The 23237-nt window shown below is 45.9% G+C and overlaps 2 protein-coding genes across 10 annotated transcripts in view; one reads left to right on the top strand and one right to left on the bottom strand.

Moving 5' to 3' along the window:
• Positions 1-386: 386 nt before the first annotated feature.
• On the top strand, positions 387-11382 carry LOC122541966 (G1/S-specific cyclin-D1-like). Its single transcript, XM_043679257.1, has 5 exons — positions 387-663; positions 3173-3388; positions 6405-6564; positions 7319-7467; positions 10181-11382. The coding sequence occupies exons 1-5, from the start codon at positions 460-462 to the stop codon at positions 10328-10330; spliced, it is 879 nt and encodes a 292-aa protein (XP_043535192.1). The 5' UTR covers positions 387-459; the 3' UTR covers positions 10331-11382.
• A 5752-nt stretch (positions 11383-17134) lies between these two features.
• Positions 17135-23237, bottom strand: part of ppfia3 (PTPRF interacting protein alpha 3) — a 135244-nt gene continuing 129141 nt past the window's right edge. For all 9 annotated transcript variants that reach the window (XM_043679592.1, XM_043679597.1, XM_043679596.1 and 6 more), the window contains 3 exons: positions 19731-19899; positions 18856-18927; positions 17135-17824 (listed from right to left, as the gene is read on the bottom strand). In XM_043679592.1, coding sequence (XP_043535527.1) covers positions 18869-18927; positions 19731-19899 — 228 coding nt within the window. In that variant the 3' untranslated portion in view covers positions 17135-17824; positions 18856-18868. The remainder of the gene's footprint in view (positions 17825-18855; positions 18928-19730; positions 19900-23237) is intronic.

Genomic DNA, 23237 nt, shown 5'->3' with positions numbered 1-23237 from the left:
TGAGTGGACGTGTCTCTGAATGTGCGCGCACGATGTGTATATGGGAGTGAGATTGTCTGTGAGTGTGTGTGTGTGTGAGTGGAACGGGTTAATCTCATCAACAAGTCCCCACCATTAGTGAGAGGGAGGACGGAAGGGTGGCAGATCTGATTAAAAACTCCTAGAATGGAAATACTTTAGAAATCTGTTTGGACTGAGCAGCTGAGAGAAATTGTCAGGGAAGGGGAGTTGGGATGAGCATTCCGTTGAACCATCCCCGATTTCCCTGGGTTTGAGAAGACTGAAACACTAAGGCATCCCCAAATCAGAAACATTAAGGGTGCATTTCATTGGCCAGGGGCAGCGTGAGCTCCCCCCCCCCCCCCGTAGCCTGGCTCCAGGGAGGAGTTAGTGTGGGGACAGATCAAGCTATATCAGGGAGCCCCCGAGGCAGCAGCTGAAGCTGAAGCTGGAGTAGGGATGGAGGCTGACAGGACAGTGTTGTGCTCTGAGTCGTCAAGGGTCTGCCAAGCACGACCAGACCCCTGTCTGCTGCAGGCACGGGTGCTGACAAAGCTGCTGGAGACAGAGGAGAGGTATCTGCCGAACACGGGGGCGTTTCTATCGCTCCAGCCGGAGATTCAGCCCCACATGAGGAGCAGGCTGGCCTGCTGGATGTTGGAGGTAGGTGGAGGGTTGGAGGGTTGGAGGGTGGGCGTAGCGAGCCTCAATTCCTTTGTCGCTTCTAATCATTTGTCAAGTAACGTTGCACAAGATAATCTCCCAGTGTTATTAAAAGAGACGCGAGGAAAGAGCTGCTGTCACAGAGAGCCATGAGTGCCTGGAAAGTGCTGCCTCTGAGTGTGGTGGAGGCTGGCTCTATTCCCAGTAAGGAGGCCATTCTGCCGAGCGTGCCTGCATCCGTTCTGTCTCCTAGCGGCAATATCCTGCCTTGTTCCTCATATCCCTGCACAACAGTTCCATCCAAATAATCAATGCATTGCCCTCTCAAATGCTTCAACTGCACCTACCACCACCACGTTTCTTACGCACTGCATTCTAACTACTTGCCTGAGTGAAAAAGTTTTTCTTTCTCCCTTCACCCTTGCTTCATTTATGCATCACTTTGAAATATTAAGTCGGTTGACCCATTCATTTGGGAATTAGACAGTCACCTGAAGTAGAAAAAGGTGCTTCAGGATGATACAAAGCAAAGGGCTCAGTCCTAGAACTAGTGATGCCATGATGGGCTGAACAATCTCCTGTGTTTGTAACAATTCTGCGATGCAGGAAATGACCAGGCCAAAACTGTATTCAGACAAGTATGATTATACTCCTTGACTACTTTAGGAATTAAAGGTGAAGATTCCAAAGGATCATCTAGGCAGTTACTCAGCTCCCCACAGGCGTGGATCCACAAAGGGGGAGACAGAGAGCAGAACCTTCAGATTCAACCCAGGCTGCTGTTCAAGGGTGTTATCTAAAAGCACTTCCTCTCACAGAGAGGGGAATAGAAACTCTACAAGCCTTCCTACCAAAAATGAAAAAGCTGTTGGACTGTAACTCATTTGGCAATTCCACAATGGAGCTTTGGTTGGGGAAGGGTTGCAGCAAAGGTGGGTGCAGGAAATTAAGATAGAAAACCGCCACCATGGAAGTGAACAGGCTTGAGGGGCTAAATAACCTCATTGTGTCCCTATTGTTTGCTCAATTGCTGTTCCATTGTTCAGTGTTTTTGAGAAGGTGACATTTGCCAGTCTTGTACCCCCACCCCCTCTCTGCTGCACTGAAATTGCATCTGTTCACGTGCAAAACCTGATAGCATTTGCTGGCTACTTGACTGTAAAGGACATCACAGTTGAACTGCCCTATGGTAACCACCTCACACCCCACCACTACCACACCTTGGTTCTCCACATTAGGTGGTATTCTGAAAAACTTTTCAGGACTTAAATGTACCTTATTCAAATATATCTGTTGCAAAGAAATTGCTGAAAATGTCCCAGGACATTCATGGAACTCTGCAACTAAATAGCTGCTCAACCTTTTTGAGTGTTATATGTAATTCTTGTCATGATCCACTCTGAAAGATGCTCAGATTCTTGAGCACAACGTTCTCTGGCTTCTCTCAAAAGTTAAAAATTTAATCAAATTTAACTTAAAGTCCCCAATTTTCCCGCCTGACGGACTCAATTGACCTGGGGATGGTAGGATGTTCTATGTGGTGAGATTGGTTCAGCTGGGCTTGTTTTCAGTAGAGTATATGATGATGACAGAGGATCTGATTGAAATGCATAAAATTCTAACAAGACGAGATAGTCTACATGCAGAGAAGATGCCTCTGTGGTTGGAGAAGTTTAGAGCCAGGGGATATGAAGTAGACTGTCTAGGACTAAGGCAAGGAATCATTTCCACAGGTCAAACACCGAGTGAAGAATTCTCTGCCACAGAGGCTGAGTCATTGAGTACATTCAAGTAAGAGATTGATACATTTGTAGATTTTAAAGGCACCAAGGGATAAGGGGAGAAAATAGGAACAGGGGCACACACACATACAGACACTAGCAGACAAAAGAAACACAAAAAGTAACACACAGATAAACAGGGCGAGGAACAGACATATAAAAAAGGAGTGCAAACAGTTCAATAGATCCTCAAAGCACCTTGCAATGTTCCATATCTTTAAAGGAATGAGGGAAGATACATGCTCTGTTCAAAACACTGTATCCTCCTTCAGGCCTGATACACCTCCCTATTTCTGTAACCTCCTGTAGCCCCCAAACCCCTCCCGTAGTCCCTGCACTCCTCCATATTTCTGTAATATCCTCCAGCCCCTAACTCTAACTTCCACCACCCCATACCTCATCTCTACCTCTGTAACATCCTCCAGTTCCTACACCCCTCAGATCTTTATACTCCTTTGATTCTGGCCTATTCAGCACCCACCAATTTAATCATTCCATCAATGGCAGCCATATCTTCAGTTGCCTGTGTCCCAGCTCAGGAATTAACTCCCTAAACTCTCCATCCACGCTCTGCTTCTTCAAACCTAACATCTCGGTCCTGATGTCCTGTTGCTTGTGACATTAAGATTTGGTGGGTGAAGCATCTTTAATTTGAACCGGCATTATACAAATGCAATTGTGTGTTGTTGATGAACTGTATGCCTGGTCTGTGTCTCCCTGGACTGCAGGTTTGTGAAGAGGAAGGCTGTGAGAAGGAGGTGTTCCCTCTGGCGATAAGCTACCTCGACCGGTTCTTATCGGCAGTGCCATTGGAGAAGTCAAGGCTGCAGTTGCTCGGCTCGGCTTGCCTGCTCCTGGCCTCTAAGCTCAGGGAAACACAGCCGCTGTCCATAAACAGTGTGTGCGCCTACACTGCCCACTCATCCAGGCCTGGGGAACTGCGGGTGAGTTTGAGTCATTCCTCTGCGGTGGCACCCAACTGGTGACATCCCAGTCCCATTCCAGATCTATCGGTGAGGGAGTGGTCTCCACACTGCTCCACAGGATGAGGGTGTCTCTGGTTGGGCCAGCTTTTATTGCCCATCTCTAATTGCCCAGTGGGTAGTTAAGAATTAACCAAATTGCAGTGGGTCTGGAGTCACCTTAGATTAGATTAGATTACTTACAGTGTGGAAACAGGCCCTTCGGCCCAACAAGTCCACACCGACTCGCCGAAGCGCAACCCACTCATTCCCCTACATTTACCCCTTTACCTAACACTACGGGCAATTTAGCATGGCCAATTCACCTGACCTGCACATCTTTGGACTGTGGGAGGAAACCGGAGCACCCGGAGGAAACCCACGCAGACACGGGGAGAATGTGCAAACTCCACACAGTCAGTCGCCTGAGTCAGGAATTGAACCCGGGTCTCTGGCGCTGTGAGGCAGCAGTGCTAACCACTGTGCCACCGTGCCACCCCAAAATTTTTTTTAACATTTTCACAGTTCCTTTGATGTTGTTCTTTGCTGAGGAGATCACATCATTGTCAACTGTGACCATCCACCAGCCTGCAGTCGGTCAGTTGGACCTAGGTCTTAGCAGGATTTGAATGTTCCCGTTTCATTTTTTCCAAAGTCTCTGAGCGACATTGCTTTATCCCATTCCACCATAAGTGGGGGCTTCCTACATGTGTTTTCTTCCCTAAAGGGCATTAGTGAGCCAGATAGGTTTTTCTGACAACAATGGCATCATGGTCATCATGAAACTCTTAATTCCAGATTTTTATTGAATTCAAATTCCATCATCTGATTCAAACCTGGGTCCTTGGATAGTTATACGGGTGTCCAGATTAACAATCCAGCGATAATATTGCTAGGCATGGCTGCGGAGGAAGAGGAGGGATGGGCAAAAGGCATCCTTGGCAGACACCACTAATCCCAGCAGGGAAAGCATTTATCTGTCTGTAGGAACGATGTGAAAAAGGACACTTTGTAAGATATAGTATAGACAATTCTTTATCCGAAACCCTCGGGACCAGCTGTCTTTTGGATTTCGGAACTTTTCGGATAAAGGATTAAATGACATTTTCATAGTAAAATTTAAAAATTTACCATACAGCAGACCCTCCCGTGATTACTACGCATGCTGAGACAGAATTGACGCCTGGCAGTGCTGGGCCACACCACTACATCACGTCGGGTGAGTGTGGAGTTGCGTTAACTGTTCGCACCACCAAACAACCTTGTTAAGGAGAAAATAAAACTTCAGATTTCAGAGCTTTTTGGCTTTGGGACAAAGGATTGTCTACCTGAGGCAGAATTAGGCCATTCAGACAATTGAGTCTGCTCAGCTATTCAATCATGGTTCCCAATCCCATTTTCCAGTTGTCTTCCTGTAACCATCAATGCTTAAAAATGTGTTGCTGGAAAAGCGCAGCAGGTCAGGCAGCATCCGAGGAGAAGGAGAATCAACGTTTCGGGCATAAGCCCTTCTTCAGGAAATGCCCGAAATGTCAATTCTCCTTCTCCTTGGATGCTGCCTGACCTGCTGCGCTTTTCCAGCAACACATTTTTTCAGCTCTGATCTCCAGCATCTGCAGCCCTCACTTTCTCCTGTAACCGTCAATCCCCTTTACTAATCAGGAACCTATTTATCTCCGTCCTAAAGACACTCAATGACATGATCTCCACAACCTTCTTTGGCAATGAGTTCGATAGATTCACCACCCTCTGACTGAAGAAATTCCTCCTTGTCTCAATTCTGAAGGGTCTATAGAAGATTGCAGCACAGGAGGCCACTTAGCAAATCCGGTCTGTGTTAGCTTTCTGGAAGGATTAATAGGCCATTCAGCCCCTCAGGTCTGCTCTGCTATTCAATGAGATCACGGGCTGAACTGATAATTCTCAAATTAGTCTCAGCTTTTTCGCTGTCATCTGGCAACTCTTTGTGCTTCAAATACTCACCCAATTAGCTTTTGAAAGCTCTTGTTGAATCTGCTGATATTAACCTACAAGGCAGCACATTCCAGATCCCAAAACCTCACTGAATGAAAGGAACTAACATTCCCCCTCCTCCTGCTACTATTTTAAAACCCCTTTCCTCTAGATGTTGACCATCCTGCCCATGGAAACAGTCTACAGGGATTACAAAGTACTCACAGCATAGAAACAGGCCATTTGGCCCATCTGCTTTATGCTGGTGTGAATGCTGTACATGACCCTCTTCCCACCCATCCATTAATGTAACTCCCCTTTCGCTATATCCTGCTACTCCTTTCTACTTCATTTGCTTATCCAGCTTCCCCTTGAATGTATCGACACCATCCTCCTTGGCCATTCCCTCTTTGAATAAATAAGTTGTACCTTAGCTTCTTTGTCAAAATTTCTCATAATTTTGAACATCCTATTAAATCACCCTCAAAGCCCTGTGGTGTTAAAGTGTGGTGGGTGATGCTGAGAAGCACCTTTTTATTTTGAGCGATCTCAGTCTCTCCACCAGAACGAAAGACTCTTGTTCCTGGTTTCAGTTTGTAAAGTTCTCTCTGGGTAACAGACATCCTTCCGAAGGTGTGAGGCCCAGAATTAGACTCAGTGGTTTAGCTGAGACACACATTTACATAAACACATCCATCCCCACACATACACTACCCTACATACATCTCACACACACAACTGGAGACACACTTAAACCACCCATTTACAAACAATATTCACAGGTACACATTTGTATCGGGGGGTCTTTCGGCAGTCATCAGGTAATTTGCATCTCCCAGGGTGGTCACTCAATCTAAGGTCCCACTTGGTGAGATCTTCTGGACTCCACGCAGGGAAATGGACATCACCCTGAGATTAGATGAAAGGTAACTCAGGAGGTTAAAGGTCCTGAAACTCTTGCCTGGGCTGTTCCCTCACAGTGATGTTGTTGAGTTACGTACACAATAGATTTCACTCTCTTCCTCCTGTCTCTCTCTTTCTATAGACAATGGAGCTGCTGCTTTTGAATAAACTGCATTGGGACATCGCAGCCCCAACTGCCTTGGAGTTTGTGGAGCATTTAATACGAGCCACAAGCCTGGCAAGGGTCAAAGAGCAAGTTGTCCGAAAGCACACAGAGACTTTCATCTCACTCTGCGCAATAGGTACCGGAGCAAATCGCGGAAGCAGCCAGGGACCAGCGCCTCACTGTGCAGAATGGGGGTTCTTTTGGACAGAGAGATAGAAGCCTTCAGGATTTCTGCCCAATTATGGGGGGAGAAATTGCCACTAATTCAGTGTCATGGAACTAATAGTCCAGAGTCTAATGGGATGTGGACATGGGTTCAAAACTCACCAGGGCAGATATCAGTATTCATAACTTAATTAATTTTTAAAGATTTTGAAATTGCAGATGTTTTCACAAAGCATTAGATATAGTTCTTAGGGCTAAAGGTATGGGGAGGAACAGGGCCTGAGTTGGGTGATCAGCCATCATCACATTGAATGACTGAGCAGGCTCATAGGGCTGAAAGGCCTACTCTTTGGTCCTATTTTCCATGCTTCTTTAAAACTAGTTTCATTGTTAGTGACCATGACAACTATCATTGATTGTTGTGAAAACCCAGCATGTCCTTTAGGGAAGGAAACATACTGTCCTTACCTGGTCTGGCTTACCCATGATTCCAGACCCACAGCGACGTGGTTGATTCTTAACCACCCTCTAGATTGGCCGTGCAAGCTGTTCATTCAAGGCAGTTAGGGATGGGCGACAGATGCAGGTCTTGCCAGAGAGGAGAATCTAGAAACTCCAGATTTCACACACTATTTTGAGGGACTGCAGAGGCGGGACTGGAAGAGTGGGGTTTTGGAAAAGGCCTTAAATTGTCAAACAAATAATTCTGGGATGTTGTCTTTCAGATTGTGAGTTTACCTCATATCCACCGTCCGTGATTGGGGCAGCCAGCCTTGTTGCCGCAATAACCGGCCTCCATGATGGGCAGAATGAACATTGCCTTGTGCACCGGGAGCTGACTGATCACCTTGCACACTCCATCCACTGTGACCCGGTAAGGGAATTCCGAAAAACTTGACACTTGTGCCATAAGGGCTGACCATCGTGGACCTCTGACCTCTTATGATTGGCAACGCGATCTATCGGGTTGCATTACACCCTCAAGTGTTTCCCATCCAATTTCCTGCTGATCCTTTAGTCATTCTTTATCCCTGTTGTCTTCCTTTGTCACATGGGGAGAGAGGGTAGTGGTACAGTCACTGGACTAGTATCCCCAGGGTTTCTTGGCTGCCAGCACCTCTTTACATCTCGTGAAACCCAATGACGCAGAAATGCAACAAAAATAGGAGCAGGAGGTAGCCATTTTGTCCTTGGGCCTACTCCACCTTCTGACCAAATCATGGGTGACCTTTTCCTTCAACTCCACTTTGCTGCCCTCGATTCCCTTACCGTCCAAAAATCTGTCAGGCTCGAGCCATTGAAGACTGAGAGCAACCACATGGAGAAAACTCCCTTCATCCTAAACTCAAACTCTAGTAACTCTGTCGTGAGTAACACACTTCCTCACTCCCCAAAGCCTGTCTACCATCAACAAGACACCTGTCAGGAGTGTGGTGGAAGACTCCCCACTTGCCTGGATGGGTGCAGCTCAAGTAGCTTGACACCATTCAAGACAAAGCAGCTTGTTTGACTGGCACAACATCCACAAACATGTTCTCTCCACCATCAACGCTCAGTAACAGCTGTGTGTACTATTTACAAGATGCACTGCAGAAATGCACCAAGGCTCCTCAACAAAATCTTCCAAATCAACCACCATTTCCATCTAGAAGGGCAAGGGCAGCAGATACACAGTCATGCAGCACAGAAATAGGCCCTTCGGTCCAACTCGTCCATGCCGACCAAGCTACCCATTTCAGAAAAGGTTCACGAGGATGATCCCTGGATTGAGGGATTGTCTTGTGAGCGAAGTCTAAACAATGACAAGTGACCTCATTTAAGCATACTGGATTCTTAGAGGTTGACAGAATAAATGCTGAGAGGATGTTATCTCTCATGGTAGGATCTAGGACCAAGGTATAGCCTCAGAATAAACGGGCATCAATTTAAGACTGAGATGAGGAGAAATTTCTTCTCTCAAAGTTGTCTTTGGAATTCCTTGCCTCAGAAAGCTGTGGGGGGCAGGGTATATTTAAGACTGAGATAGATGAGATTCTTGATCAGAAGGGAAATCAAGGTATAACAGGAAAAATGCAGGAAAGTAGTTTTGGGGAATTAAGTTTATGATCCTACTGAATGGCCAAGAAGGCTTGAAGGGCTGAATGGCCACATGCTGTTCCTGTTTCTTATAGCTTTAATTCCAGTTGCTGTCTCCTGATAATGCAGTATGTTCCCATCTCCTATAATTCAGTTCTCCTACATGTTTTGAGCCTGCAATCCAGATCCCTTATTTCTCCTTGTCTATATAATTCAGATCTCCTACTCCCTCTTCTCTCCATAATCGAGATTCCCCACATGCTCCTGTCTCTATAATCCCCATTCCTGCACCTCCTACTGGTCCTATAACGTGAGGCATGTGATGGTGGTCATGTACCTCTGGTCAGTTACAGTAATGACCATCATATGGGAAAACCACCTCCTGCAAGTTTCTCTCCGTCCTGACTTGGAAATATATCATTGCAGGAACAATGTTGCTTGGTCAAAATCCTGTAATTCCCTTCCTAACAGCATTGTGTGTCTATCTACACCACATGGATTGCAGTGGTTCAAGAAGGCAGCTCACCATCACCTTCTCAGGAACAACCAGGAATGGGCAATAAATGTTGGCTCAGCCAATAGTGCCCACGTCCAGTGAACGAATAATAAAAATAACAGCTCTCTACATATGGATGGCAGAGAAAAACGTCCTCTCAGCATCTACCCTGTCAAATCAACTGAAGGATCCGATACATTTCAATTTAATGGCCTTGCATTCCAAGATTTAAAGCATGGCTCTCATATCCAAAGGTTTTTCTCTTACTCCTGGAAAGGATATGGAGAAATTAAGTTCTCTCTGTCTCTCCTTTTCTTCCCCAGTCCAAATACTCATTGTCTCCCTTCACATTCCAGGGACTGGAGCCCATGTCAGATCTCCTCAGTGCTGACTGTGCAACATCCCTTCACTTACAGATGCAACATTAAATTCAGGTCAGTCCGCAGATGGGCGGGAAAAAAAAATCCCTGACCCAGTGTCCTGAGGCCAATATTTATCCCTCAGTCAACGTCACAAAACCAAACTACCTGTTTGTGGGAACTTCCTGTGGGCAATTTGGGCAGCTGCCTTCTCCATGTTGTAAGCGACTCCACTTCATTGGCTGCAAACATCTTTTTGGGATGTCAATACATTGTGAACAGGCGCAATGTAATGTAAGTTTTGCTCAATGGATTGATGTGACAGTTGCAAGGCCACTGCTTGTCCAGAATTATCTGGGCCAACCAGGATGTGACACTAACAACTGTCCATGTTCCTCTCCCCAACCTCATTCACCCCTCATTACCCAAACCCATTAACATTCCCACCCTCGCCATTAACATTCCCAACTCACTGAGCGACCCATCTCCCACCATCCTATCCCACCCTCAACACCCACACCCCAACCTCCTCCATCAACCCCACTGACCTTCCCCACCCTCCACACCCCCACCCTCCAACCTCAACCTCGTCCACCAACCCCACCCTGAACTTCCCAACCACCCAAACCTCTATCTATCCGACCCCTACCTCGCAGGAGTGTTTGCGAACCTGTCAGGAGCGACTGGAGGCCGCGCTTCAGGCCTGGTTACAGCAGTCCCGTTGCCGCGCTCCGCCTCGTGCCGCCAAGTCTGGGGAGCGGGAACGTTCTCGAACCCCCACCGACATCCGGGACATCAGGCTATGACGAGATGCCCAGGCGGATTGGGCTAGACGTGAGCGGGACCTGGACCTGGACTCTCAACGGAGAGGGAGGTCGGAGACCCCTCTGTTTGTACTCGGCTGTGAGTGGGAACAACCCCGGGGGCAATCTTCCTCATGGGTCTCAGATAATCGTCAAGGAGTCAAGGCCGGTGAGAACCAACTCATTGACCGGGAAAATGAGGGAGACTGGGGCCACCGGTGACAGGATGGGGTGGCCATTCAGCCCATCTGAACTGCTCCTCCATTCACACCCATCTCGTCAAGTCCATTTTTCTGCCTCCTTTCCATTCTGCCCATTCCCAGCCCAACAAGAAATCTATTATCTCAACCATGAACGTGCCAGGCCACTCCGTTAGTTTTAAATGAACACTTGAAATGCTGCAGCATACAAGGCTCTGGTGGTGGTGCCCCTACCTCTGAGCCAGGAGACTGGGGTTCAAATACCACCTACTCCCAGAGGAGTGTGATAACATCCCTAAACAGTTAGGTTCGAAAATATCTACAAGGTTATTGTCCAAGTGCTGGAAAATGGGATTGGAAGAGAGATGCTTCATGACCAGAATGGACATGGGCCAAAGGCATTTTTACTGTGCTGTAAAATTCTATGACTCTATTAGTCCACTACAACTGGAGTGGACTCGATGGGATGAATGGTTTCTTCCTGTTGCCTGTAATCCAGTCTCTCTCTTTCTCATCCTTGTTTTAAGACTGTATCCATTGATTAGGGAACCATATGTAACAGGGATCCGAGGCCTGTGAGGCAGGTAGCAGTTGTCAATCATCCTTTGACATCAACTGTGGAAACCGTTAAATGGTTCCTTCAGCTATTTCATTATTATTTAACTATTTATTTTCAATTGTTTTAATTTAAGTGCCTGTATTTAAGTTAACATTTAATGTCAGATTTATTCATCGTTTAATAAAATTCACTGATCTCATTTCCCAAATGTCTACCAAACTCACTGAACTGGTGCATTCGACCGAACTTGGTCTGTTCCCTTGTCAGTTGGTTTCCTTGACTTTTTACTCCCTCACTCATCCGCGGGGTCTTGTGATGGTTTTTCTTTAGGGGATATAACAGACTCAACTGTCTTAGCTCATTCCAGAATCAGCAGGCGTATGAGTTCCACTGCCTGGATGAACACCCAGAGGTTTGAGGCAAACCATTAACCAGTTGAGATCAGCAACCAAACCTCTCACTCCCAAACTTCTGGTAATCCCAAAAAATCCAATGGTGAGAAATGCAGTATAGAAGCTCAATACATTGCCTGATGCACTCCAACACAAAATCCTGTTCCAGTCTCCTCCTGTGGGAGTGCTGCATTGTCAGAGGTACTGTTTTTCCAATGAGGTCTAAGACAGAGAACAGTAACTACACAGAAAGAGGCCGTTCAGCCTCTTGTGTATTGGTTTGCATCAAGGCACCATCTGTGCTGTGTGAAAGATTCTACAATCTTGGAACAATGGGGGAGACCTAATCCTGGAATCCATATTTACCCCTCAAGCAGCCCCACTAATAGCACAATACCTGATCATCCCACCCCATTCCAGCTGGTGCTGTGATTAAATTGCATCCCTGACAAAACATCAGTGACAACATTTCAAAAGTAATGAATTGTCATAAGGCACTGCCTGATTGTTTACCAAAGCTTCAAGTTAACTTTCCATTCTTCCCATGAGTGGACCATTACTCACATTCTACTTTAGATGCACGTTCATGTTAACTTGTCTACATCCCTTCGTAGATTCTTTAGGTGAGATTTGGTAGAAGGGTATTGGGTGGGTGCACATGATATTCCCATGTATCAGCTGCCCTTGTCCTTCCAGATGGAAGTGATCATGGGTTTTGAAGGTACTGCCTCAGGATCTTTGAATTTCTGCAGTACAAGTTGTAGATAGTACACACTGCTGCTACTCAGTATCAGCGGTGGGAGGGAGTGGATGCTTGTGGATGTGGTGTGAAACAAACTGGCTGGTTTGTCCTGGATGGTATTGAGCTCTGGACGGTAGTAGGAGCTGCACCCATCCAGACAGTCGGGGAGTACTCCATCACACACCTGACTTGTGCCTTGCAGATGGTGGACAGGCTTTGGAGAGTCAGGCGATGAGTTACACTCATGGCCAATTTTGAGGCCTGTGATAAGCTGAGAATCTTACGCCCTCAGCTCTGAGCATGACTGGTGAGTTGTCTCACCTTGAGGATAAGACAAGAAATAGATGGAAAGACAAGTAGTGAGGATGACAAAGAGTCTGCAGAGAGATATAGACAGGTTCAGTGAGTGGGCAAAGCTTGGCAAACGGAATATCCTGTGGGAAAATGCACTTTGACAGGAAGGAAAGGAACCGAATATTATCTAAAAGAGAAAGATTGCAGAGAGCTAAAAAAACAGGGATTTGGAAGTCTTTGCGCAAAAGTAACAAAAAGCTAGCATGTTCGTAGGTAATAGGGAAGGCAAATGGAATGTTGGCCTTTGTTTCAAAGGAAATGGAGTATAAAAATAAGATTTTCGTCAATCTTTACAAGGCACTAGTCAGACCACAGCTGGAATACTCTTAACAGTTCTGGGCCCTTTATCTAAGGAAATATATTCTGATGTTGGAGGCAGTCCAGAGAAGGTTCATTGGGTTAACCCCGGGTATGGACCTGTACTCATTGGAGTTTAGAAGAATGAGAGGTGACCTTATCGAAACATATAAGATCCTTGGTGGACTTGACAGGATAGATGCAGAGAGATTGTTTCCTCGTAGAAAAGTCTAGGACCAGAGGGCATAATTTCAGAATTAGGGGTCATACATTTAAGACAGAGATGAGGAATTTCCTCTCTGAGGGCTGGAAGTCTTCTGGAATTCTGTGCAGAAGGCTGTTGAGGCCGGATCATGGAACCCCTAGAGTGTGGAAGGAAGCTATTTTACCCACACTGACCCTCAGAAGAGCAGACCACCCAGACTTACCTCCTTATCCCTGTAACCCTGCATTTCCCATGGCTAATCTACCTAACATACACATCCCTGGATATGATGGGCAATTTAGCTTGGTCAATACATCCATGGACTGTGGAAGCAAACCCACACTGAGGTGGGGAGAACATGCAAACTCCACACAGCCAGTAGCCCGAGGATGGAGTCAAACCTGGGTCCTGGGCAGTGTGACAGCAGTGCTAATCACTGAGCCCTCGTTAAGTATATTCAAGCTTGAGATTGTCAGAATTTTAATCAGTAAGAGAATAAATGGTTATGGGTAAAAAGACAGGAGTTGGGGATTATCAGATCAGCCACGATCTCATTGAATAGTGGACCAGAATTACTTTTATTACTTGGGTTCTGAATAGATAATTGATCTTCTAATATTGTGAAGGGGTTTGATAGGGTAGATGAAGTCAAGATGTTCCCATTTGAAGCCACACACATGGAGCAGTTATTCATAAATACAATTGAGAATTTAGGATAAATTACTTTCCCACAGCGTGAGGAGAATGTGGAGCCTGCTCCCACAGGGGGTGGCTGAAATGAGAAAAATATTGATGCATTTAAGGGGAAGCTAGAGAAAATTTCAAAATGACTTGTATTTGCAGAGGCTCACGTGGATCATGAACACCAGCATAAGACAACTGGGCTGAATGGTCTATTTCAGTCCCATAAATTCTCTGCAGATATGAAGCTCCAAGGTCTGTAATGAGACAGCAGTATCCTCATGCAGCCCACCCCACCTCCTGATATATACACACACAAATTCTCTCTTTCATTCATTCACATACACACAGTCAGGGTTGTTCTTTTCCTGGTCCCATTTATCAGGCAGCACTAACCTAATGTGATCACTTGATGGCAATACAACCTTACAAGTGGTTGTATATTTTTGGCTGTTGTTGGCCTTATTCTCCCAGCATCAGTGGTCAGTGCCCAAACTGGACACTACTCACTCATCATAGGACAGCAGGCATTGGCCACCTAGAGGCTATATGTAGAAGATAGGAGGATTGGGCCATTCAGCTCCTTGAGTCTGCGCTATCACTCAGTATGATCATGGCCTATCATCCAACTCAGTGTCTGTTCCCATTTTCTCCCTATCCCCTTTGATCCCTTTAGCCCCAAGAGCGACTTCTGTCTCCTTCTTGATAATGTGGAAGAACATCCCTGCCCTTGAACTTTGAGAATATGTCCTGATAGGAACAGGAGGTGGCATTCAGGCCATCCAGCATGCCCTGCCATTCAATACAATCAGACTGACTGATCATTTTCATGCCTTTTACCCACCCCATCCCCATGACCCTATACATCAGTTCTAATCAAAAATCTATCAATCTCTACCTTAAATGTACTCAAAGACTGCGCAAAAAACATTCTCCTCATGAACCTAAGTAAGATCCTCCTTATATTTAAATTATGCCCCTTGGTTCTAGACTCACCAACTAGAGGAAACATCTACCCGGTCTAACCCCTTAAGTATATATTGTAAGAATGAGATCCCCTCTTATCCCTAGAAAATCTAGGGAATTTAGTTCCAGTCTCCTAATGTCTCTTCATGGAACAGTCCCACCATCCTGGGAATAAGTCTGGTAAACCTTCATTGTACATTTTGGCAGTTTTCTTTTTCCTGAGATAAGGAGATTAAAAACTGCACACAGTATTCCAGATACTTGGTCTAACCAAGCTCCTATAGAACTGAAGCAAGGCTTTGCTGCTCCTGTACTCAGATCTTCTTGTGATAAAGGTGAAGATTTCATTAACCTTCCTCACAGCTTGCTGCATTTGCATGTTAGCCTTCAATGACTTAGCAACAAGTTCCTCTGCACACCTGCATACACTTTTCCAATCTCTTACCATTTATGCACATCCTTTCCTCTGACTAAAGTGGATAATCTCACATTTTTCCATATTATATTCCAGTCACTGTGTTCTGGAAAGAGATGCTTATCAATAAAGGGGCCAGGAATATTTTGAAGTTTGGACACAGACCTTTATGTAAATACATTAAATACACTCACCTGGAAACGCGCAGAGCACGAATAAATTAATAATAACAGACGAGACGATGGAGCGAGTTTGGGACAATATAAAAAAGGGAGATTCCTTTCCTCGTCAGTCATTATAAGTAAAAATGAGCAAGTAAATCTCAAAGAATGTTCCAGACCAATGACAGAACATTATACGAGTTAAATAAATACAGTAAACATCCATTTACAAAAAAAAACACCTCAGGGCTTAACAGCAATCGATGCATTGACAGCAAAGCTTAATTTACATTTTCAATAAGGACTGAACAGACCATATTTCAGAGAAGGAGTACCTCAGTGTCAGAGTGGAGATGGAATTTTAACAAGGGGGGGTCCTGGGGCTGGAGGAAGGATGTGGGAGTTGGTGAGGTCAGCATCAGCTGATGTAGTGATGGACAGGTATCAGTACAGAGGGGGATAGGGATGCTCTGACAGACGTGGACGCACATCATCCCAGGAGAATTGGGGTGCAGAGCTGCACAGGGTGATCGTCTAGTCACTGACATGACTTTGGGCAGGAGTTGGACATGACTTAGTGTGGAACCAGTGATTGAAGTCTACTCCACTTCATCTGGAACCTTCCCTCCACCATCACCTCTGCACAAACATGACTTGGCCCTCCCCACCTGCCCCAATGGCTCCAGCAAGTGCTCCCTGTGAAATGCCCTCTGAAACCCAACAGTGTCTTGCTGCTTGCTTCCAAATTTTGACATTATAATAATAAAAAAAAAAGCGCATCATTAGCTATTGAGGAACCTTCGGAGAGATGTGCCGTCTGTGTGTGTGTGGGGCGGGGGGAGCATCAAAATAGAAGGAAAACGGGCATAGAGAGCAAACACAACTCTGAAAAAAACAGCTATATTAACATAGCAGTAAAACTTCCCACGCTCACACACCCCCCTTACCCCCCAAAAAACCTCTGCAGCCCTTACAGGGTCCTATCACCAAGTAAACCCAGGAGCCTGGGCTGGAGAAGGCCAATGGTCAGCCTGTAAATTGCAGTTAAGGAGGACAGAGAGGCACAGGCCAAACTGCTTCATCTGAAAGGTCCTGCAAAAGCTGTCCTTTTCGCAGCTCCTTCTGGACAACTGCAGGCTTCAGGCCTCAGCCCAGAGCTACAGCAGTCTTGAAGGTTCCTCCTCCATCTCTCTCTGACAGCTTTAACATCAGCATTCACTGTCACGCACAATGATGCAGATACTCATGACTCTCAGGGCTCAGGACAGGGTCTCCCTCTTTCAGGAGAGAAATGACAGAGAGAGAGAGACAAACAGCTAAAGAATTTGTTAGATACAGAGTAAAGCTCCCTCTACACTGTCCCCATCAAACCCTCACAGAACAAGGAGAGACCGGGGCTAGATACAGAGTAAAGCTTCCTCTACACCATCCCCACCACACACTCATAAGACAGGAACAGACCCGGGTTAGATACAGAATAAAGCTCCCTTGGTACTTTCCCCCATCAAATATTCATGGGACTGGGACAGGATGGGGTTAGATACAGAGTAAAGCTGCCTCTACTCTTTTAAACAGAAATTAATTGTCCCTTGATACTGTCCCCATCAAACACTCCCAGGACACGGACAGCACAGGGTTAGTTACAGAGTAAAGCTACCTCTACATTTTCCCCCATCAAACTCTCCTTGACAGGGACAGCAATGTCCCATAAAAAGCTCAGTCTCTGACAAATTGTCTGTTTGTGCCCCTGAGCCTGTTGCCTAGACAATAATCTCTGAATCAAACAAGAGCTTAGTCAATCGATGGCAAGGGGTGACACTCTGTGTGTGTGTGTGTGTGTGTGGGGAGATGGAACACTGTGCTGTGCAGCATGAACAGGTTGAAGCTGGATGGGAGGTTGGTGGGGGATGCAGAAGCCAAAGTGCAAGCACAGAAGGAGCAGCTGGATTTTAAAATAAATCATAAAAACTTCTCAAAGGCAACTTTCTCTGGCACAGAAACAGTTTTGGGAACTCTCACTCACAAGAAAAAAAATCCCACCACTTTGCGGGAGGGATGGGAAGAAACAGTGGCTGTGGGAGGGCAGGGCAGGCTGATCGGTATATTTACATCCAGGACCCAAAACAGGACAATACCTTAAAGTCGCGTCATAGCTTTTCCTGCTATGTACCCCTGGGTCACCCACAGGCCTTGAGCCAGTACTGTGGCTCAGTCCCGCTAACAGTCTGGAGGGAGTGGTGGGGAGAGTGGCAGTGGGTGATTGACCTCAGATGTGGGGTCCACGGAGTGACACAAGATGAAAACAGCATCACTGGAGGAATGAAACAATCTCTCCAGCTTCTCGCCCACTCTTCTTGGGTGCAACACTAGGGTAGAGGGTGAGAGGAGACAGCGGTGGATGGGGAGGGTCTCTTGCCCTTGTAACAGTCGGGTCAGTTCTGTGATATTTCTCATACTGGTTCTTCGATTCTTCTAGCCACAATAAACTGCACGACGACAGCGACTCATCACAATCCCCTCGAGATCTGCAAGTGCAAAAGGGAAAATGCTTAATGCAGCATCTTTTACAGAGTTAACTTATGATTTACCAAATTTCATTTTTAAATTCATCCATGGGATGTGGGCATTGCTGGCTGGGCCCAGTATTTATTGCCTATCCCTTGTTGCCCCTTGAGAATGTGGTGATGAGCTGCCTTCTTGAACTGTGACAGTCCATCTACAGTGGATTAACTGAGAATGCCATTCAGCAGGGAATTCCAGGATTTTGACCCAACAACACCGAAGGAACAGCGATATATTTCCGAGTCAGGATGGTGAGTGGCTTGGACAGAATGTACGTACATTTGTGTTTTCAGTATCTGTGGCCCTTGTCCTTCTGGACGGGAGTGGCTGTGGATTTGGAAGGTGTTGTCTAAGGTTATTTGGTGAATTTCTGCAGTTGTATCTTGTTGATAGTACACAATGCTGCTACTGCGTGTTAGTGGTGGAAAGAGTGGATGCTTGTGGATGTGGTACCAATCAAGCGGACATTTTGTCCTGGAATTTGTCAAGCTTCTTGAGTGTATTTGGAACTGTACTCATCCAGGCAAGTGGGAGTATTCCATCACATTCCTGAACTTGTGCCTTGTAGATGGCTTTGGACACTAGTATTCTAGCCTCTGACCTGCTGTCATAACCATTGTATTTATAATGTGAGTCCATTTGAGTTTCTGGTTAATGTTGATAGTGGGGGATTCAGTGATGGTGATATCACTGATTATCAAGGGGTGATGGTTAGATTGCCTCTTGTTGAAAATGGTCTTTGCCTGGCGTTTGTATGGCATGAATATTACTTGCGATTTGTCAGCCCAAGCTTGGATATTGTCCAGATCTTGTTGCATTTGAACACAGACTCCTTCAATTTCTGAGGAGTCGTGAATTCTGCTGAATATTGTGCAGTCCTCAGCAAACATCCCTACTTCTGAACAATGAAGAATTAAACTATCCAATACTGTTGTGTCCAGGTCTTACAGCACGCAGCTCCACTAACCCCAACATGGGTCAGACTCACACTTACTTGCTGAGTGATGCTAGCACGAGTACGTCCGGATTGATGGTGTGTCAGCTCGCGGAGTCCCTGAGGGGTTACCTAGGTTACAATGAAATATATATTTGTGTGAAAATAATGACCAGTTGAATTCTTAAGAAGCTTGCAGCATTAGTTTAATTGGCCAATTACAATGTAGTCTTCCTCTGCCCCCCTCCACTGTGCATGTCTCTCCCTGCAAATCTCCCCCCTCCAAACACCGTTTATGTGTCTCTTTCTCTCTCGCTCTCTTTCCCCTCCTGGTATGTCTTGTTGTCTCTTTCAGTATCGTATGCATCCCTGTAACCATCACCGTCATCTCTGTGTATGTCTTTTTCTCTCTCTCATCCTTTCTTGTGTGTTTCCCACATCACTTACCTTTCCCTCTTAAACTCCTTCTCATATCTTCCTGTCGTAGAGTGAGTGCTTAAGGAGCGCCACACTATCGCAGGATCAGCGCCGAGAGAGTTCTTTGCAATACCCTGGTCAATATTTATCCCTTGGTCAATATCACAAAAAAAAAATGATGATCTGGATGTTTTCATATTTGTGATTTGTGGCAGCTTGCTGTGCACAAAATGGCTGCCAGTTATCATGTGACAGCAATCACTACATCTCATTGGCTGTAACGCACTTAGGTGAGTTTTGAAAATATGAAAGGAGCTATATAAACACACATCTCTCTTACCCTCACTCAAGTCTCATGGTGTAGGTGGTGCCACATTAACCCTACACTATCCTCCCCTTCCCCAAAGTTCTATATCTGAGTCACCTGGACATACTTCCCCATAGCTTGCCTGATATCAGGACTCTCAGTATGACCAAGCCAGAGATAGAAACCGTAAACAAGGTGACCAGGGACTTACTGTCTGGCTGCACCTTCCGCAGCTGCACGTTCTGCGATGCAATGGCGGCTGCAGTCACCCGGAAGTTGGCTGGCAGAGTTTCAGACGTATCTGAGGTCATGTCACGCATCTCCTTCGCCCGAAAACGCTTGCGCCATGAGGGCGCCCGGCTGAAGTTCTTGGTGTCATCCTGGAAAGGGAGTCAGAAAGGAAATTAGGATTCATTGTCCAGGAGGAGGAGTAGGACATTCAGCCCGTAGTGACACTGTTAGAAATGAAAGTCCCCTTAAGGGTTAACTAGAAGCTCCCCAGAGTTAATTGAGGGAGGTGATACTAGGACTGCGTGTTTAAGAGCAGGATTCTTATTTAGACCCCTCCCTCTCTCCATACACCCCTTCACTTTTGATACTAGCATTACCCTTAATAGGCCTTGTTTATTTTGCAGTGCTGTGGGATCCGTGGACCATGTCTATATTGGCTGTGGGCAAAAGCACTCTCCCTCTTTAGTTAGTTGAAAATCCTTTTGTTGTATTTTTGGTTCCACTTCACCTCTACACATTCCATTTGTACCTAGGTGTCCTTGGAGCACACAGTGTCCATCAATACTCTCAATGCTTTTAGAGAGAGGTGGGCACAGCGGGAGATACAGTGCTTTATCTCCTCCTCTGATTCCATTTTGATATAGCCCTTTCCCTCTCTTCTTATTTCTCCCTCACATTTGACAGTTTGTGTGGCCCATGAGCTTTGCTTGTAAATATCGAATTAGCTGCATTGGTGGTGGTTAGTAGTTATAGAGATGTACAGCACAGAAACAGACCCTTCAGTCCAACTCGTCCATGCCAACCAGATATCCTAACTTAATCTAGTCCCATTTGCCAGCACTTGGCCCATATGCCTCTAAAAGCTCTTCTATTTATGGAGGTTTACAAAATTGAGGGGCATGGATAGGGTAAATAGGCAAAGTCTTTTCCCTGGGGTCAGGGAGTCCAGAATTACAGGGAATAGGTTTAGGGTGAGAGGGCAAAGATATAAAAGAGACGTAAGGGGCAGCTTTTCCACATAGAGGGTGGTACGTGTATGGAATGAGCTGCCAGAGGATGTGGTGGAGGCTGGTACAACTGCAACATTTAAGATGCATTTGGATGGGTATATGAATAGGAAGGGTTTGGAGGGATATGGGCCGGGTGCTGGCAGGTCGGACTAGATTGGGTTGGGATATCTGGTCGGCATGGACAGGTTGGACCGAAGGGTCTGTTTCCATGCTGTACATCTCTATGACTCTATTTGTATACCCATCCAGATGTCTTTTAAATGTTGTAATTGTATCAGGCTCCATCACTTCCTCTGGCAGCTCATTCCAGACAGGCACCACTCTCTCCATGAAAAGATTGCCCCTTAGGTGCCTTTTAAATTTTTCCCTTCTCACCCTAAACCGATGCCTTCTAGTCCTAGACTCCCCCACCCCAGGGAAAGGACTTTGTCTATTTACCCTGTCCATGCCCCTCATGATTTTATAAACCTTTATAAGGTCACCCCTCAGCCTCCGTTGCTCCAGGAAAAAAAAGTCTCAGCCTGTTCAGCCTCTCCCTATAGCTCAAACCGTCCAACCCTGGCAACATCCTTGTAAATCTTTTCTGAACCCTTTAAGTTTCACAACATCCTTCCAATAGGAGGGAGACCAGAATTGCACACAATATTCCAAAGGTGGCCTAACCAATGTCCTGTACAGTTGCAACATGACCTCCCAAATCCTATACTCAATTCTCTGACCAATAAAGGAAAGCATACCATATGCCTTCTTCACTACCCTATCTACCTGACACTCCACTTTCAAGGAGCTATGAACCTGCACTTGCTCAGCGACACTCCCCAGGACCTTACCATAAGTCCTGCTAAGATTTGCCTTTCCAAAATGCAGCACCTTGCATTTATCTAAATTAAACTCCATGTCTGCCACTCCTCAGCCCACTGGCCCATCTGATCAACATCCGTTGTACTTTGAAGTAACCTTCTTCACTGTCCACTACACCTCCAACTTTGGTGTCATCTGCAAACTTACTAATTATATCTCCTATGTTCACCTCCAAATCATTTATATAAATGATGAAAGGCAGCGGATACAGCACCGATCCTTGTGGCACACCACTTGTCACAGGCCTCCAGTCTGAAAAGCAACCCTTCACCACCATCCTCTGTCTTCTACCTTTCATCCAATTCTGTATCCTAATGGCTAGTTCTCCCTGTATTCCATAAGATCTAACTTTGCTAACCAGTCTACCATGAGGAAACTTGTCAAATGCCTTACTGAAATCCATACAGATCACGTCCACTGCCCTGCCCTCATCAATCCTCTTCATTACTTCTTCAAAAAACTCAATCAAGTTAGTGGGGCATGATTTCCCATGCAAAACCCCATGTCGATATACCTAATCAGTCCATGCCTACCCAAATACATTTAAGTCCTGTCCCTCAGGAATCCCTCCAACAACTTGCCCACTGAAGAAGTTCTCCTCCTCTCTACAAGGATCTCTGTGAGTCTTTCTCTCACTGCACCCCCCCAGGCCATTTCCTCTGCCCTGAAGTTCTTATCTATTGCATTATCAGCTACTTTGCCCCCAGCCCCACCCCCCTCCCATTTATCTCTCAGTCCTCCTGTCCACAAGCCTCATTCCTGATGAAGGGCCTATGCCCGAAATGTTGATTCTCCTGCTCCTCAGATGCTGCCTGACCTGCTGTGCTTTTCCAGCACCACACTCTCACCACAGATGTCAGGCTCACTGGTCTATAGTTCCCTTGCAAAGCCTTACCTTTTTTCTTAAATAATGGCACCACTTTAGCCACTTCCAGCCTTCCCACATCTCACCTGTGACTATCAATGATCTAAATATCTCAGCAAGGGGCCCAGCAAGCACTTCCCTAGCTTCCCACGGAATTCTAGGGTATACCTGATCAGGTCCTGGGATTTAGCCACCTTTATGCATTTTAAGACATCCAGCACCTCCTCCTCTGTAGTATTTTTCACGATGTCACCATCCATTTCCCCACATTCTTTATCTTCCACGTCCTTCTCCACAGTAAATACTGAGGCAAAATACATATTTAGTATCTCCCCCATCTCTGCAGTTCCACACATAGGCTGCCTTGCTGATCTTTGAGAGGTCCTATTCTCTCCCTAGTTACCCTTTTGTCCTTAATGTACTTATAAAATCCCTTTGGATTCTCCTTAACCTTATTTGTCAAAGCTATCTCATGTCCCCTTTTTGCCCTCTTGATTTCCCTTGTAAGTATACTCCTATCGCCTTTTTACTCTTCTAAGGATTCACTCGATCTCTGTTGTCTATACCTGACATAAGCTTCCTCCTCCTTCTTCTTAACCAAAGCCTCAATTTCTCTAGTCTTCCAGCATTCCCTGTACCTACCAGCCTTGCCTTTCACCCTAAAAGAACATACTGTCTCTGGAGGAGAAAGTGAGGTCTGCAGATGCTGGAGATCAGAGATGGAAATGTGTTGCTGGAAAAGCGCAGCAGG

The sequence above is a fragment of the Chiloscyllium plagiosum genome, chromosome 39 (assembly GCF_004010195.1).
Source record: "Chiloscyllium plagiosum isolate BGI_BamShark_2017 chromosome 39, ASM401019v2, whole genome shotgun sequence".
Lineage (NCBI taxonomy): Eukaryota > Metazoa > Chordata > Chondrichthyes > Orectolobiformes > Hemiscylliidae > Chiloscyllium > Chiloscyllium plagiosum.
Note: the sequence above shows the minus strand (reverse complement) of the source record. Positions and strands in the feature narration are given on the sequence as shown.